The following is an 18,707-nucleotide window of genomic DNA, read 5'->3' as shown; positions in this document are numbered from 1 at the left end:
AGACATCTTTCTCAGCCATACTCAAATTTATTTAATATATATTAAATATAAATATTAAAGTTGATATCAATGGATGTCATAACAGTTGTGGTGACCTGATGGCCATTCAAGATCAGATAGCTTAGAGACTTTTGTGATTTGTATTTTTTTTTGAAACAAAACTAGACTACACAAGTTTGATATTTTCTCTGCTCAGTCCTACAAGTAAACATGGAGGAAGAGACACCAGAGTAGTCCTCAGTACTGTGGGCTCAGGTATGACCGAGGGGAGGAACTATATCCCTGAACAGGTTGATTGCAAAATATCCAATTCAACCTATGTCGATATTTTCAATTTGTGACTTTTAAAAAGTAAGGAGCATCAGTATAAAATTGAAAGATTGCGTTCCCATATTCAAAGAAATCAGAAGTGAGTTTATGATTCTTAAACTGCTTACCTGATACCAAGCATTGTAATTATACACAGATTGATTAGCTTGTAAGTCTCCACTCATCAGCTGGGCAGATGTTAATGTTGCATCACTCCTTTGTTTTTTCTCCTCTGGCTCTTCTGACCTATCACATATATACACATGCACACACCCATGTCTAAATACACATTAAAATACTTCATTCTAGAGCATGTTATTGAAGAAGGAAGACTTTTGTTGAGAAAATTTGGGAGAATCATATTGTTGACAAAATAAATTGAAAAATCTTTAAATAAGATTAATTTAAATTATGAGGAATGCTCTATGGTAATAAAACTAGACATATATTTAACATCAATAAATGGTAAAGTTAGAACTTCAATTCAACTCTGCAGCAGCATTTTATTCATACAAAATTTGCCTGCGTTTGGCCATGTCTCTAAACCTTTCCGATTCATGTACTTTTCTAAATGTCTTTAAAAAGTTGCGCTACTGCCCAATTCTGCAATGGTGAAAGTTTCAATGAAAATTGCTGTAGTACAAACTATTGTTCCTACTCCCACCTGAAGTTATATGAAAAATAAATTTGAGTATGGCTGAAAAAGATGTCTTGTTGGAACTTCTCATCTTGCACTCAAATCAGTACAATTTGCAAGAAATACCAAAAAGGAAAACACTTACATTGTATGCAAAAATGTTTGATTCATTCGCAAGTGCACTCTGATTGGTAAAGGCTTTATCGCAAAAAAGCAGTTAGGTGAGGACCCACAGTTAGCTGCCACTCTGTTTCATCTTTAAACCAGGCAAGCTGACTCCTTCGGTCAAGGCTCAATTGGCCTGAGACAATGTAAACCATTTTTTGGTTTGTGTTGAAACAAGTTCAGTATGTGTACAGCTCTTTAAGAGAAAAGTTTTCTAAGATTACAAAGGGACCTTGATCAAATGGATCAATGGGCTCCAAAAAGGCAGTTCAATTTGGAAAAATTGGAGGGATTGCATTTCATAAGACAAACAGGGGCAGGACTTATAAAATTAATGATAGGGCCTCGGACAAAGTTGTAGAACAGTTGAACCTAGGGGTTCAGATACATAATACACGAGGGGCAATTTTTTAAAAAACACAGATGGTGGTTCACGTGTGGAGTGAATTTCCAGAGGAAGTGGAGGATGTAGACATAGTTACAACATTGTTTGAGAGGTATATGGGCCAAGAGCAGGTAGGTGGGACTAATTTAAATTGGGATTATGTTTGTCATGAACTGGTTGGACTGAAGGGTTTGTTTCCATGCTGTATAACTCTATAACGGTGCCCTGTGTATTAATATATGTACATTGATTTGTGGACTGTCCTGATGAATGCAAGATGAAAGCTTCAACAAAATATCCTTCTAGAGCAACATTTCAGTTTCATATTAGAAAATATCAATTTTTAAAAAATCATAATGTCAGACTCTAATCATCACCTCAACAGACTATACTTCTCAAAAAGTGCACAAAGATCCTAAACATGTATAAAAAAAATTAAATTCAGAAAAAGCTAAATGTTTTTACTGACAAAACAAGAAAAACAATGCACATGCAGAGAAATAGGCAGAAACCACCATTCAGCCCCTTGAGGCTGCTCTGTTATTTTAGGCTAATGGTCTACCTATCATTTCAATTCCACTCCCTGCACCCTTCAGATCCCAGATTAGTTAAAAATATCATCTCACATCTCTGTTAATGCAATTTCTGGTGGAACAAGGCAGGCAGAGAAACTTCGGCTGCAGGTCAGCTAGCTGAATGACAGAAACTACTTTGAAGGCCTAAATGGCTTGCTCCCTTCTCTATACAGTGAGCCACATGAGTAAAGCTGAGCAGTTCCCCCTTTTTGATGAATTATCTGAATCAGATAAACATTTGACTACCATATAGTTATTTATTCATATATTTTATGACTCAAATGTATATAGAAAGAATAGCTGATGCTGGAAATCAGAAACAAAAACAGAAACTGAAAAGTTCAGCAGGTCTGGCAGTATCAGCTGGGAGAAATCAGAGTTAATGTTTTGCGTGCGGTCACCCTTCCTCCGACTAGCTCTTTGGAAGGGTCAATGGACCCGAAACCTTAACTCTGATTGCTCTCTTCACTTACTGCCACACCTGCTGAGCTTTTCCAGCACTTTCTGTTTTTGTGTGTATGTATATATAAAATTCACCTAATTGAATTGGTGTCCTGACACTTTGGCAGTCTGCTGACAATCCAGATCGTGCTGTTATATATGGATCAATTAGTCACATGTTTGGCTGCAAGCAACAAAACTAAATTTTGTAAAGGGCTGCGCACAAGAGAAGACTCATTCAGGAGGTTTTCCATGAAGAATAGCCTTTTACCAGAACAAAATTCAAAATTCAATCAACTTGAGTACAATAAACAAAACTTGCCCATTTTCTGCCTTTCTTTTAGATGACTCCTGCTCTTTTAAAAGTTGTTGATGATCATCATAAGCCACCATGAGTCTAGGATACAGAAAACAATTAATGGCAGTTTTCAAGGATTGTCAATATATTTCTGTGCATGTTTTAGCAAATTATTACATCATAGTGGATCACCTGAAATAGCATTTGTCCTATCAGTACAGTTTCATTTAAAAACAAGAATTCGAACTGTTTAAGACAGGAGAAAAATGATTAAGTTAGTTATTTGAAAGGGATGCTGACTTTCACATTTCTGCAGCTTTTATCAATCACATTCAATGATTATTCTGCCCCCAAATTACCAACATATACAAATTTCATCCCATCTGACAAAGCAACATTCCAAATTTAATTAATATAAAGTAGGCTTACTTGTAACAAGCAAACAAAGAACTTTAAGATGCTGGAAATCTGAAACAAAAACAAATTGCCAGAGGGAAACAAAGTCAGCATGTCTGGCAGCTTCTGTGGAGAGGAAGCTGAGTCAAATGTTTAGAGTCCAGGGACCCTTCTTCACATTTGACTGTAGCTAGAAAAAAGTAGTACATATGCTGAAGACAGGGGGTGGGAGAAGTGAGACACAACACAGGGAGGGGGGAAAAGTAAACAATAGGCAGAGACAGAGCCTAGACAGAGGACAGCAGTTGATCAGAAAGGAATGGATAACAGTGAACCAGGAGAAAGGAAAGCTGCAACTGGGGACCATTAGTGGGTGAAAATGGGACGGAAGATGCAGTTTCACCCACTAAATGGTCTCCATCAGCAACTTTTCTTTCTCCCTAGCTCACCATTAAACTTTCCTTTGTCTACTCAATGTATTCGCTCTCTCTGGGCTCTGTCACTTACCCCTTCCCCGAACCTGTTTTCAGCATAAATACCACCCCTTTCCGGGCTACAAATCACTTCTGAAGGCTAGTCACTGGATCCTAAACATTGACTCTGCTTCTGCTCCACAGCTGCTGTCAGACCCAGTTTCTCCAATTTGTTTTCATTTCTGGGATTGCAATTATCCATCAATATGTGTTTTTAGGTCAAATTATTTGAACCCCTGTTCTAATTTCACTATGGGTGAACCAACAGCTCCAAGACTGCAGTTAAGTAAAAACTGAAAGAACGGCGGACGCTGTAAATCAGGAACAAAAGCAAAGCTGCTGGAAAAGCTCAGTAGATCTGGCAGCATCCACGAAGGAGAAAACAGTTAACGTTTCGGATCCGGTGACCCTTCCTCAGAATTGAGGAAGGTCCGAGGAAGTGTCACAGGACCTGAAACATTAACTCTTTTCTCCTTCACAGATGCTGCCAGATTTGCTGTGTTTTTCCTGCAGTTGTTAAGGGCTGCAGCCCACTGCCACCCTCTGAAGGCCAACTGGGGACACACAAGCCAGGTTGTCCTCGACAGTTTCATGAACTAAACAAAATACTGTCAAAATGCAAAGAAGATACCTTTTAACATTAGAGCCAAAGTCTTCCAAAAATTCAACTTTCCGCTGGGAGAAGGCTATCCTCGTTTCTATAGCCATTGAGCTACTTATTGCTTTATCAAAAGCATTCAGAATGTTTTCTTCATTCAGTTTGAGATCTGAATTGTATTCAAGTTCCAAAAGATTTAGATATAGTTTGGTGCTTTCCTAAAAATCACAAAATAAATAAGACAATCATCCAAATGCTTACAAACCAAATAATACTACCTAGTAAAAAGTTGGCAATGTTTTACTCATTTCATAGAAACTAACTGACTACATTTAATTGGTGAGCTCCCAAGTCAGATTCCCAGTCTTGACAACAATTTGCACTTGGGCTTCCTTGGATGAGTTGCACTCGTCTTAGACAGCCTGGAGAATGGGAGGGAAAATAAAAATCAGCATTTTTCCTTGAAAACCACATATCCTGAATTAGTGACAATTTTTTTTGTCACAGGATGGGAGTAAGAGAACATACCCAGCTGAATACAGCATGGTATATGGTAGTAGAATAAAGCCATTAGAGCTGTCCCAGTGAGTCAAATTATTGTAGAAGGTAATCTGAAAATACACAGCAATGACGAGAGTGAAAAATAGTTTGGTTTGAACTGCCCACAAAGTTGTTCATGAAGAGTTTGTACAATATTCATAAAGGAATAATTCATTTATATACTGAAGCACTTTACTAATGCAAAACAATATTTTTTAATCGATCTCTTGTTTCATCTAGCCACCAATAGACAATAAACTTTGCACAGAGTAGAACCTTTTCTTAGGAATCAAATTTTAAGAATTATTAACTACAGTTAAAGAAAACTAAACACCCAACTTTCAGAAACTTAAAGTGTCACACAGTGATAGGTTTTCAAAATTTAAAAGCTGCAACATTTGCAAGCTTGTGACTTGCTGATAAGGAAATTGGAACTGTGAAAAATGCACCCAGCAAGTCTATAAATAGGCAACTTTTGAAAGTACATTACAAGTTTGAAAAAGGCTCAACAACATTTCTCTGACCTAATTAAAGATTAACAATTCCCATAGTATCAAACATGCAATCTTGAGTTGAGATGATAAATGCTCACAGGGATTTAAATAGCACTGAAAAATTAGTTTTAAAAAAGTCATATTCATAATGATTGAGTTGTACGTCATACTTCTTTTGTTACTCCAACATACAATATTGTACCGAATATATTAAAAGGCCTAAGACCTATGCTGCTGAATTTGAAATGTACATCATTCACTTCACTGAACCAGAGATAAGGGGATGGCAGATGGGGTAGGGGAGGTCAAGGGTAATGAATAAAACAGAATATACATGTCAAAAGTAATATCAAATCCACCCTGTTACAGAAGTAATTCAGAAATGGAGCTGTTTATCTCACTATATAAACAGATGAAAGCAAAACAACTGGTTGGCCCTATAATCAAACTGGGCAACATTCCTCTAAGTTAATTTAAACCCATTGACTTATTACGGCTCTATTACACAACTGTACAAAATGAATCACTTCAAGTTTGAGGGAAAAAAAATGAATACAGTTGTTTCGCTGCCACTTTGTTAGTGAAACAGCCTTAAAGTATAGGTAGGGGATGGTGCAAAGAATGAACGAGCGAACTGAATGAACACAGTTACTTTCAAAAGGTGAATCTGTCTGGTAGATGATTTACCAGCAATTTTCATCTGGAATTAGTTAAAAGTGCTCAGCAGCCACTGTGATTTAATGAAACTTAGCCTCACAATTAAAAGGTTAATTGAAAAAAAAATCAACATTTTAAAAACTTTATTTGAATACAAAATAGATACAATGTTAAGAGAAATAACAAGCTGCTCTTTAACGACAAGATTGCAGATATGTTTCTCTGCTTTACTAGCAAAGTTTACAGAAGTCATTTTAATGCTGAAATTTACATGCGATAATATCCATCATACCTTATCAAAGTCTATTGCTTCTAGTAGGACCTTCCTGGCCTTAGGAAGGCTTTTCTCTACTTTGAATAAAAGACGAGCCAACTTCACAGCATAGAAAGATGCTTCGTTGGGCGTTTTGCTGTTTTTAATTGCATCCTGAAGCAGAAATTCTGCTTCATCCATATTTCCATGGCGGCGTTCTAAGCTTACTCGTCTTAAGCGGACCATGGCTAACCCTGATATAGATTCCTCCAGCATTTTCAAGATTCTTCTAGCTTCGTTAATGTTCCCTGGAAGAGAATAAAAAATGCAAATTAAATGAAATCAATATTTCACACATAATGACTATTAAAGTCAAACTTAGGGACTGAATTTCTATAAGTCAATTTGCCCCACTTTAAAGACTTTAAATCTACATCTATTTCAAACAAATCATTAATGAATTAAATCAAACAGAATTAAGCAGATGATTTTGATTTATACGTGATTTACCTTGCTGTTCCTCAAAAGCTGCCCAAAGTAAATGAACCATGGGTTTCTTTGATAGATGAACTGTACATGCTCTGCTGTACACATGTCGCACAGCTTCACTACTGTGGTTTTCCATGTATTTAGCATACTGAAATTTAAAAACACAAACATTCATTCTAACACGTTATTGACCAGATTACACAGATTGCCAAATCATTTTTACTCAGATTTAGATGTCAACTATAAGTCAATTGTGTTTAATTAAAGCTTTAATTGGGATTCACTCAGGGATAGATAAAGATATGAACAAGTGATTGAGCTCAGTGGATGTTTGTAATATTTTGGTCTGTAAAGGCAGCAGACTGAAAATTTGCTCCAACACTAACTAACTGGCTCTTGGGAACTGAAAATTGGATTTCTTGGACAATGACCTTAAAGTACTTCTTTGTACTTTTGTAAACATGTCATAAATAATAACTTGAATAACCTCAAATTATTGACTGTACTAGTTGTTTGAAGCGGAGAATGATTCTGCAACAGGCAAGAAGAGACAGATTTTAAAAAGACAAGGAGAAAATTGTTTTTTGCATGTAATGTGGTTTGTGTGTGGAATGAACTTACTAAGAAAGTGGCGGATGTGGGTACAATTACATTTAAAAATCTTTTGGATAAGTACATGAATAGGAAAGGTTTGGCAAGATGTGGGCCAGGAGCAGGCAGGTGGCACCCATCAGTTTGGGATTATGTTTGGCATTGACTGGTTGGACCGAAGGTTCTATTTCTATACAGTATGACTCTGGCAACAGAGATCAGAAACAACAACAGTGCTGGAAAAGTTCAGCAGGTCTGGCAGTATTTATGAAGATAAATCAGAGTCAACCATTTGTGGCCGGTGACCCTTCCTCAGAACTGAAAGGTCACTGCACCCTAAACGTTAACTATGATTTCTCTTCACAGATACTGAATTTTTCTGGCAACTTCTGTTTTTTGTTTCTTGATTACAGAATCTACAGTTCTTCTGGTTTTTACAGCAGAGATCAAGTCAAACTTCACGTCAGCATTCAGGGTCCAACACTAACTGGCATCACAGCTTTTGGGCTATCATGAAAATTCTTTTAAGTCACATTACTGTCTAATACTTTGAGCTATAAAATACACAAATCTACAGACTCAGACCTTCGCATACCAAGTTTAAAAATGTACCGTTTAAGGTTTCAATACTACTTGCCTTTATCCAGAAGTCTTCATAAAGGGCACAAGCAACAAGACACCTCTCAAACAAAACCACCACACGTTCAAGAGTTCCATTTTCTATTTCAAAGTCAAGATAATCTTTCCAGTTTTTTAGCTGTATTTTTTCCAATGGTTTTACGTGAAAGTAAGGCCGTTTAATCTGTCACAGAAGGCAAATAAATTAAGTCCTTTACCAGACACTTTTCATGTAGAAACAAATCTCAAATGCTAAAATTCAAATCTCAAATTCTAAACCTAGTATAAATATTCCCTAATAGCCACTAAAATTGGTCAATAGCACCCTGTTGATAAATGGAAACCAGAAAGCAACTTGCTTATCCTTTCATAGATGTGTGGGTGTGTTCAAATTAACATTCTAACAACAAAATCCCTAAATCTATATAGCTTTTTCCAACAGTGTAACTCAGCAGCAATCTCTGCCAAATCTATACCACACCTTTTGCACCATTTTCAAAATAGTGCAGATAATCTTCAACTTGTTATTCACAACTTATCTCTTGCATCAAAAATATTTGAATTTTACAATTTAGTGCATCAGCTCAATGGAATCACTTGCCCAAGTATCAGGAGCCTATGGCTTCACGGCACGTTTGAAATTAGGTTGTGGTGTCGGGTGTTGAATTGTTAGAGGTGTAGCCTTCCAGATCAAAGATGGGCTCGTAGATTAAGGCCACATCTACCCTCAGGTCAATGTACTCTTGTATACGGAGGGAAAGTGTCTTGGCCAATGTTAATTCCTCTGTTAATATCTAAAACGGACGACTTCAAGATTTGTTCTTACTAGTCCTAAAGCACTTTGATATATGCTCAGGCTGTAAAAGGTGCTATCAAAATACTAATTCTTCATGTACAGTTTAATTCAAATTACTGGCTGATTTAATTTTCAATGCAGACAAAACATCTGTATTAGTGTACTTTCCCAAACTGCGAATCGAAAGACTCTCTCCAAACTGTTTTTCACTTTTCAATTCTGTGCTTCCAGATTCAAAGAATAACTTATTTTTGGAAGCACCAAATAAAATAGTAGATAAAAAAAATCTGCATCAACTAGTTATTTATCCATCTATGTTCTTTTTTTCACAATTGCTCTGATAGTTGATATCACCAGGAAGCTGTAATAGTCAATATCCAAGTCCAAATTAGATACATGTACGGTTCCAGAGGACCATAGGGCTGCATTCTGATAGTGTGTGTGTCAGCGTGCAACAGGTAGTAGTTTAACTTGAGGGTTACCACATCTCAGGCAAGAAAAGCCCAAGGAGGAAAGCCCTTCATGGTAACCTGAGTCAGTATAGGAATTGAACCCAGACTGTTAGGTGTTACTCTGTCATTGACCAGCCATTCAACCAAGCTAACTGACCATCGCCAGACTAGGAATGGGCCCCAAATTCAATATTTATACAGCATCATTCTATCCAAAATGTTTTTCACCATCTGGCTTCCACCCACTCTGTGGCCAAATTCATTCCCATTAATTCTCTAAGTGACTGTCTTTACTCTCAGGTAATGTGATTTTATTAGTATTTAACTGAAAGGCCATAGTCTACTGAGGCCACTAATTACCCACTTTTTTAAGGAAAAGTATTATTTAAAGGATTTCAAATAGGATGACGATTAAAATTATGTGCAGATTGATTCTGACAAACTAAATAACTTATAATTTCCATTCTTGATCTCATCATTTTGTCTGAGACAAAGTAACATATGACCCCCAGACTTTTTATGTTATTTTCCTTTGTTTAGAACTGTGGAAATTCTCAAGAGTCTCTGCAATTTCTTCAAATACAAAAGTCCACACGAATTCTGGCATAATCAGTACTCTGTCAGATAACATCCAAAAAAATTGTACTGAGCTATTAAACTGTTTTGCTTCCCCAACACACCCCCCCACCGACTCAAAATTGCTGCCTTCATGTTGTGTAAACTGGATTTACATGCTCATTATTAATTGAATTGACAGCATGTTAAGTTTATGAAATGCAGCAACGCATTGAGTAAAAATGTATCAGCAATTAAAATACTTTAAAAAGTAACGGGACAGGAGAATCAGATAGGGTCTGAATGAGCTGATCCTTCTTGCATAAAACGAAATGATGACAGAACCTTGATTCACTAAACTGCTTTACAGAACTCGTTACTAACTCTGACCATCTTGTCCTGATCCTCTGGAAAACTTCCCTGCTACTGAAAGGGACGAAGGATAAACTTAGTAACTACAGGTCAGAGGTGTGAAAGATAACAATCCTGGACAAGGACAAAAATCAATTCTCATCTGGAGAAACACGGTTGTAGGGAGAATAATATACAAGTTGACAGACAATACTATGTTTCAAAATACAGTAAATAATGAGCAGGATAGCAAATTATAGAAGGATAAATAAATAGGTGCACTTTAAAGCGGGGAATGGTAAAGTCATATGTGGGAAGAACATGAAGCTACCATAACCTTTTCATTTATTTGTAAGTGTGTTGCTAGCTAGCCCAACCTCAAAGTTAGTGGTGAGCAGCTTTCTTAAAGTGCTACAGTTCTTGGGTGTAGGTATATCTACAGTTCAATCAAGGATAGGTGTTCCAAGATTTTGATGCAATAGCACTACAGTTTCAAATCAAGATAATGTGTCACTTGGAAGGGAACCTTCATGCTATTGTGATCCCATGCATCTGTGCGTAAAAGTCATGACACATGTCAAAGTAGCTTTGGTGTGTCGTTGCAGTGGAACTTGTAGATGGCATGCACTGCTGTCATTAGATGCAGTGAAGGAAATAAATGTTGAAGGTTGTGGATGTGGTGCTCATCAAGCTGGTTACCGTGACCTGATGGTGTCAAGCTTGAGTGTTTTGGAACTGCATCCATCAGGATAACTACAGAGATTCCATTACATTCCAGACTTGTGCCATGCACACGGATTGCCACAAGGAAAACAGGAGGAAAATTATCTGCTTCAAAATTCCTAACCTCTGAACTTCTCTCCTGGCATTGCATTTACATTGCCAATTCAGCAAAATTTCTGGCCAATGGTAATATCCATGATGTTAATACTGTGGAAATTCAGTTGTAATGATGGTAATTAAACATTATGGGAGATAGTAACAATGTCTTTTGTTTGCAAGACAGTCAATCACTGCTTGGCACTTGTATAGCACAACTGTTATTTATCACTTACTAAATATTTTCCATATTCATCAAGACCAGGACATGGACTGCTGATGTTGAACACTGCAGAATGCAAGAACATCCCTACCTTTGACTTCATGAAGGAGGAAAAAGTCATTAACAAAGCTGGATAATGTCAGCAAGGGGTCAGTTAGCTCAGTTGGCTGGATGCTGCTTTGTGATGCAGTGATGCCAAAAGGTTCAATTTTTGCACCAGTTGAGGGTACTAAGAAGGTCCCACCTTCTCAACCATGTCTCTTGGCCGAGGTATGGTGACTATCACATTATACTACCACCAGTCATCTCTAATGAGAAAGCAGTTCTACTATGGTCTGGTGGATGGACAGCAATGAATGCCTTCAGTCCTAACCTGACGAACTCCTGCAGTGATGTCCTGGCACATCCTTAAACAAATACTGCTTTAATAACAAGGGCAGTCACTTAGAACGTAGAACAGTACAGCACAGTACAGTCTCTTCAGCCCACTATGTTGTGCACAGCTATTATCCTGCTCAAATCAATTAACCCTGCATACCCCACATTTTACTGTCCTCCATGTGCCTATCCAAGAGTCGCTTCAAAGTCTCTAAAGTATTTGATCCCACTACCGGCACACGCTGCACACACCCACCACTCTGTGTAAAGAGCTTACCTCTGACATCGCCCCTATACCTTCCTCCAATTACCTTAAAATTATGCCCCCTTGTAATAGTCATTTCCACCCGAGGAAAAAATCTGATTATCCACCCTATCTATACCCTTATCCATTCTTGTACACTTCTATCAAGTTACCTCTCATCCTTCTTCGCTCCAAGGAGAAAAGCCCCAGCTCTCTCAACCTTTCCTCATAAGACCTGCCCTCCAGTCTGGGCAGCATCCTGGTAAATCTCCTCTGCACCCTCCCTAAGGCTTCCACATCTTTCCTATAATGAGGTGACCAGAACTGAGCACTATTCCAAGTGTGGTCTAACCAGAGTTTTATGGAGCTTCAGCATGACCACATGACTCCAACTGAATTCCCCTACCGATGAAAGCCAACACACCATATGCCTTCTTTACAACCTATCAACTTGGGTAACTTTGAGGGATCTACGGATGTGAACTCCCCAATCCCTCTGTTCCTCCTCACTGCCCAGAATCCTGCCATTAACCCTGTATTCTGCATTCAAATTCATCCTTCCAAAGTGAATCACTTCACATTTGTTTGGGTCGCATTCCATCTGCCACTTTTCCCCAGCTCTGCATCCTGTCAATGTCCTGTTGCAACCTACAACAGTTCTCCACACTATCCACAACTCCATCAACCTTCGTGTCATCAGCAAACTTGCTAACCCACCCTTCCACTTCCTCATCCAAGTCAATTATAAAGGTCACAAAGGGCAGAGGAGCCAGAACAGATCCCTGCGGACCACCACTGGTCACCGAGCTCCAGGCTGAAAACTTTCCTTCCATTACCACCCCGTCTTCTACTGGAGAGCTAGTTTTGTATCAAGACAGCCAAATTTCCCTCAATCCCATTCCTCCTTACTTAATGAACAAGCCTACCATGAGGAACCTTATCAAATGTCTTGCTAAAATCCACATGCACTACATTCACTGCTCTACTTTCATCAATGCGTTTTGTCACATCCTCAAAAAATTCAATAAGGCTTGAGGTATGACCTGCCCCTCTCAAAGCCATGCTGGCTAATTCTAATCAAACTGTGCTTTTCCAAATAATCAGTATTACTCTCTCTCTCTCAGAAGCCTCTCCAATAATTTAACCACCAAAGAAGTAATGACTTCACCTCTGGAATTCAGCTCTTTTGTTTATGTTTGAATCAAGGCTGTAATGAGCGCAGGACCTGAGTTGCCCTGGCAGAACACAAACAATACTCCAGCAAGGTTATTAATGAGCAACTTGTCAACAACCTCTTCCATCACTCTGCTCATAATGCAGTTATTAAATGGGTCAGATTTAACCTGTTTTTTATGGACAGGAAATATCCGGCAATTTTTCATATTGCTGAGTAGATGCTAGTGCTGTAGTTATACTGAAATAGCTCAGCTAATGGCAACAATGTTTGGAGCACCAGTTGGAGAATATTCCCAGTGCAGTATCCAGTACGTTTGGCCATTTCCTGATAGCACAGGAGTGAATCGTATTGGTTGAAGACTGGCATTCATGACACAGAGAAGGATCAGAAATGGATGATCCACTCAGCACCTCTGGCTGCCGATGCTTGCAAATGGTTCAGCCTTGTCTTATGCACCAATGTTTTGGTCTTTCACGTAATGTAGGATGATTATTTTTGCGGATTCTCCGCTTCCTGTTGGCTGTTTACCTGTCAACTACCATTCACGGCTTTAAGCAGCAGGACTGCAGAGCTTAGATCGGATCCATTAAAAGCTTGAAGGCTTAGCACTTTTTAAACATATTCTGCCTCCACAGTTCAGCAATGCAAGGTGCCCCATTCTGTATCTTCACCAAGTAGACACCTAATTTTCAGTATACCTGGTGTTGCTTCAGTCATGCCTTCCTGGCCTCCTCATTGGGCTAGGACAGAGCCCCAGCTTACCATAATGAGAGAATGAGGACAGGTAGGCCATGGACATGGAGCTATAGACTGCACTTGAATGCCTACTGCTGCTGATGGCCCACAGCATCTCAGGGGTGACAGTTCGAGTTATCAGATTCGTTCCTAAACCAGTAGCAGTAGGGCCAAATAACACGGCGGAGTATAACTTCATTCTGAAAACTTGGTTTTGTCTCTGCGTGGATCTTGTGGTCATTTCTATTAATTCTAACATGGACAGATGCATCTGGCATGAGTATATTTTAGATTGGCGAGGAACAGGAAAAGTGCATTTCTTGCCTGTTAATTTCCCTCAATACCTGTGGTAGACCTAGTATATTAGACAGCTTCCATAGGATTCATCTTGCTCACTAACTATTAGCCACCGTTTACTAAGCCACAATTGGGGATAGACTTGAAGTTTCCCAACCAGAGTATATTTTATGTCCTCGCCTCATTGAATGCTTCCTCAAAATAATGTTCAATAAGGAGCACTAATTCATCAGCCAAGGGAGACAGAGATGAGAAGGACTTTTTTCTTGAGGGACATAGGTCTTCTCAAACCTTCTCCAGAGTAGTGAAAGCAAAGTCGTTGAATACTTTGAAGGCAGAAGTAGATTCTTGACCAAGAACAACAATGGAGGACACAATCAGATTAGCCATGATGTTCTTGAATAGCAGATCAGAATGGAGGTCAATTGCCCTAATCCAACTGCTAATTCATATATTTCCAAGCGGGCTGATGATTAGACACAGGGGACTCCCTTCCTTATTTTTAACATGGTGCATGTTGTTTCATAAGATCCAGAGTCAATGTCAAAAGACTCTCAAGACAATTCCTTCCAAACTGCATCAGAGATAATGGGAACTGCAGATGCTGGAGAATCCAAGATAATAAAGTGTGAAGCTGGATGAACACAGCAGGCCAAGCAGCATCTCAGGAGCACAAAAGCTAACGAGAGATGACACGTCCATCATGGGCCTCCTGCAGTGCTACAACAGTGCTACAACGATGCCACCCGAAGGTTGCAGGAACAGCAACTCATATTCCGCTTGGGAACCCTGCAGCCCAATGGTATCAATGTGGACTTCACCAGCTTCAAAATCTCCCCTGCCCCCACCGCATCCCAAAACCAGCCTAGTTCGTCCCCTCCCCCCACTGCACCACACAACCAGCCCAGCTCTTCCCCTCTACCCACTGCATCCCAAAACCAGTCCAGCCTGTCTCTGCCTCCACACACTGTTCTTCCTCTCACCCATCCCTTCCTCCCACCTCAAGCTGCACCTCCATCTCCTACCTACTAACCTCATCCCACCTCCTTGACCTGTCCGTCTTCCCTGGACTGGCCTATCCCCTCCCCACCTATCTTCTTTTCTCTCCATCTTCGGTCCGCCTCCCCCTCTCTCCCTATTTATTCCAGAACCCTCACCCCATCCCCCTCTCTGATGAAGGGTCTAGGCCCGAAACATCAGCTTTTGTGCTCCTGAAATGCTGCTTGGCCTGCTGTGTTCATCCAGCTTCATACTTTATTATCCTTCCAAACTGCATATTACTTTGCGGTCACCCTCTGATAGGTTTGTTCTGGTGGGTGACATTGCTGTCCGGGTGATTGTCATACTCGTGGCATTATCCCTCACAGCAATGTCAGGATACCGTTTGACTAATTTGAGACAGTACTCCCAATTTTGCCACAAATCCCCAAATGCTAGGAAGGGGCAAATTTGCAGTGGCAAAAGGGCTGGGTTTACTGTTGCAGTTTTCAGTGCCCAAACTGATGCTAGGTGGTCCAAAGAAGTGCAAGTTAGGGGTGGACTGACTATGGAAAATGCAGGATTATGGGGATAGGGTAGGGGTGAAGGTCTGGGTGGGATGCTCTTTAGAAGGTCAGTGTGGACTCAATGGGCTGAATGGCCTGCTTCTACACTGCAGGAATTCTATGATTCTAGTTTTATTCCTTAGACTTTGTAGTGGTTCAACACGAGTAATTCATTGAGCAGTTTCTGGGTGCATTTAAACAAATCAATGACATTGTTGAACATGTGGAGTCACATGTTGGCCACACCCAGCAAATAGGGCTGTTCTTTCCTTAGAAGGACGTTAGTAAACCAAAAGTTGATTTTGTTACAAAATTCCAATAGTTCCATGCCCAGATCTATTAATTGAATTCACATTAATAGGATTTGCACTCACTTCCCTAAAGCAGTAGTCTGGGCCACTAAAAAGTAAATTCAAATGATAATTTGAAAAAGGGTGCAGAGGCTAGGGTTGCTGGGAGCACATATTTATACATCTTGAAAGCAGTAGGGTGAGTTGTGAAAGTGCATGGCTATTGATAAGGTGTTATGCCAAAAAAAGTCATAAAATCACTGGTTAAGACCATACTTCAGGAAGAATACAGAACTTACAGGGGGTATACAGGTGGTTTTATCAGACTGACACCAGAGATGAGGAGTTTCATTACATGGAGAGTTGGGAGAATCTGGGATTATCCACTCAAAATTCTAATTACAATCTCAAGAGTTTGTAGGTATAAATTGGAAAACAAATGGGACTATTTCACTGACTGATGTTCAGTTATATCTTAAGGGAAACAAAACCATGTATATATTTTGCCTCAAGTTCATGCCTGTGTTGTGCAATAATGAGTCTTACAAACAAATAGCATATGACAGGATTTTCCTTTTTAGAATTTCTACATTGAATTTCCTTTTAATACTTACCCCTTCCTCAAAAGACCATCGTCTGCTAACTTCATTCTCATTATGATTATATATTTCCTGACGGACTTCAATTATTCTGTGACGCATATTTTCTATTTCAGAAACAATCTGAAAGAACAAAACCAAATCAAAGAGAAGTAATAACAAAAGTAATGACTGTGTGAAACCAAACAAGAATGTGAACAGCAAAAAAATTCAACATCCCAACAGACATAAGACAGAATTAGCTGTATTACAGGACAAATGGATAGTTCTTTTACAGCCAGCAGAAGCATATTGGGAAGACTAGCCTCTGAGTTTTTTTCAAGAAAAGAAATTCAATGTTGCAAGTGGGAGAGACCGAAAAGAATTAGAAATGAGGGTGTCAGGATGACAAGCTGGGGTGAGTGGAAAAGTCCAAAAAGGAGAGTAACGACAGACATGCTCAAAAAGAAAATAAGATTAAAAGATAAACAAAAGACAAGGGAAACAAGTAGAAAGAGAAAAAGCCAAAGTCAAATCGAAACAAGTAACGAAGCATATAAGAGACAAAGAGGGACAAGGTCCCTTAAAAGCAGAATATAGACAGTTAGGAAGCAAGCTAAAAAGAGAACCTCTAGACATAGCTCTTAGGATTAATTTATTACTCACTTGTGGGATATGGGTGTAGCTGGCTGGCGGCCAGCATTTATTGTCTAGCACTAAGGGTGGACAGAATAGAAATTGAATGGCATCAAATAAGCGATGGTGCAAGGAGTGTTTCAGATTCCTGGGGCATTGGGACTGACTCAGGGGAGGTGGGGCCAGAAGAAGCTGGACAGGTTGCACCAAGGTAGGAGTGGACAAATGTTCAAATAGGTGTATTTGCTTGTGTGGTGGGAGGATTCAAACTAAAAAGTCAGGGTTAAGAGGACCTATACAGGGAGACAGGAGAGGGAAACGAGCAAAGAAATCAAAGACGCCTTGAGAAATAAGGTAAATGATGGACAGAAAATGAGAGCAAAAAACTGAATAATATCAGGGCAAGGTACTGCAAACAGGACTAGAGAGAGCTGCCTCAAGGCCTTGTATCTTAATGCATTCAGCATTATCCACATAAATAATATAATTACAGTTAGTTTATGGAGCCATGGCTGCAGCCCCAGCTTTAGGAATGACAAAGGAAGGGAGGAGAGGTAGCATTGCTGGTTAAAGAGGAAATCAGCTCTTATGGAAGCTTTTGAGCGTATCTTAGAAACTCAGGTGCAGAAACTGACCGTGGGGTTTGCATACAGATGGTACGATCAGGGAAGGCACTAAATAGAAGTAGGAGACACAAGCAATAAAAGGTACGGCTGTAATTTAAGAAACTCTAATCTGCATATAGATTGGGCACGTCAAATCAGTAGCAATCCTGCAGGAGGAAAAAAATCCTGGTGTATTTGCAAGCTGGTTTTCTGGATCAGGATGTTTAGGAACTAATTAGTAACAGGACATCCTAGGCTGGGTATTGTGTAATAAGAAAACATTATTGTTAAATGAAGTTGAGAGAACCCTTGGGGAAGCACAACCACAATGACTGAATTCACTAAAGGTTAAGTGTGACACAGCTGATTAAGACTCTGGCCCTGAATCTAAATACAGGAAACTTCCATGTTATGAGGCACAAGCTGACTGTGCTTACTCAAAGTGATGATGGTGGGTAAGCAATGGCAAATATCTAAAGAGAACATGGAGGAAATGCACCTACTGTTCATTCCTATCTGGCACAGGAATATAACAGGAAAGTTAGCCTACGGTGGAAAAGGAAAGTCAGATACAAGAATGGGGCTTACCAAATGGTCAAAAGAGATTGGAGGATTGAGAGAAGTTCAAGTTTTGAAGGAGGACAAAAGGATCCATTAGAAGGTAGAAAACAGGAGGAACATATAAACCAATGGCCAAAGCTTCTACACTATCTGTAAGGATTACTGAAGACAAATCAAGTCCTTACAGTGAAAAACAGCAGAAGCTATAGTTGAGAACAATTAAATACACATTTTGGCTCTGTTTTCACAGAAGACGCAAGTAACATCTTAAAAACTTTGGGGAATGCAGTCTAGTGAGAGGGAGTAACTGTAGAAAATCAGTATTAATAGGAGAAACATGTCAGAGAGTCAGTCTGTTTCCACACTGATCCAACCAATCCATGCCAACCATGTTCCCAAGCCAGACCAGTTCCACTTGTCTGCATTTGGCCTATATACCTCTAAACCTTTTCTATTCATGTACCTATCCAAATGTCTTTGTAATGTCAGAACTGTACCTGCATCTATCACTTTATCTGGCAGATCATTCTATACACACACACCACCC

At 39.4% G+C, this 18,707-nt stretch overlaps 1 protein-coding gene across 8 annotated transcripts in view; it reads right to left on the bottom strand.

Moving 5' to 3' along the window:
* prpf39 (PRP39 pre-mRNA processing factor 39 homolog (yeast)) overlaps nucleotides 1–18,707 on the bottom strand; it is a 60,359-nt gene that overhangs the window by 3,744 nt on the left and 37,908 nt on the right. For 3 of the 8 annotated variants that reach the window (XM_048537335.2, XM_048537339.2, XM_048537333.2), the window contains exons 7-13: nucleotides 16,395–16,502; nucleotides 7,939–8,103; nucleotides 6,732–6,858; nucleotides 6,261–6,529; nucleotides 4,311–4,495; nucleotides 2,835–2,909; nucleotides 438–555 (exon numbers count right to left, since the gene is read on the bottom strand). In XM_048537335.2, the coding sequence (XP_048393292.1) occupies nucleotides 438–555; nucleotides 2,835–2,909; nucleotides 4,311–4,495; nucleotides 6,261–6,529; nucleotides 6,732–6,858; nucleotides 7,939–8,103; nucleotides 16,395–16,502 (1,047 nt within the window). Of the gene's footprint in view, nucleotides 1–437; nucleotides 556–2,834; nucleotides 2,910–4,310; nucleotides 4,496–4,604; nucleotides 4,700–4,805; nucleotides 4,889–6,260; nucleotides 6,530–6,731; nucleotides 6,859–7,938; nucleotides 8,104–16,394; nucleotides 16,503–18,707 lie in introns of those variants that run through there. The other 5 variants (XM_048537336.2, XM_048537337.2, XM_048537340.2 and 2 more) reach the window with 4 other exon arrangements.

This window comes from Stegostoma tigrinum, chromosome 10, assembly GCF_030684315.1.
Source record: "Stegostoma tigrinum isolate sSteTig4 chromosome 10, sSteTig4.hap1, whole genome shotgun sequence".
Lineage (NCBI taxonomy): Eukaryota > Metazoa > Chordata > Chondrichthyes > Orectolobiformes > Stegostomatidae > Stegostoma > Stegostoma tigrinum.
Note: the sequence above shows the minus strand (reverse complement) of the source record. Positions and strands in the feature narration are given on the sequence as shown.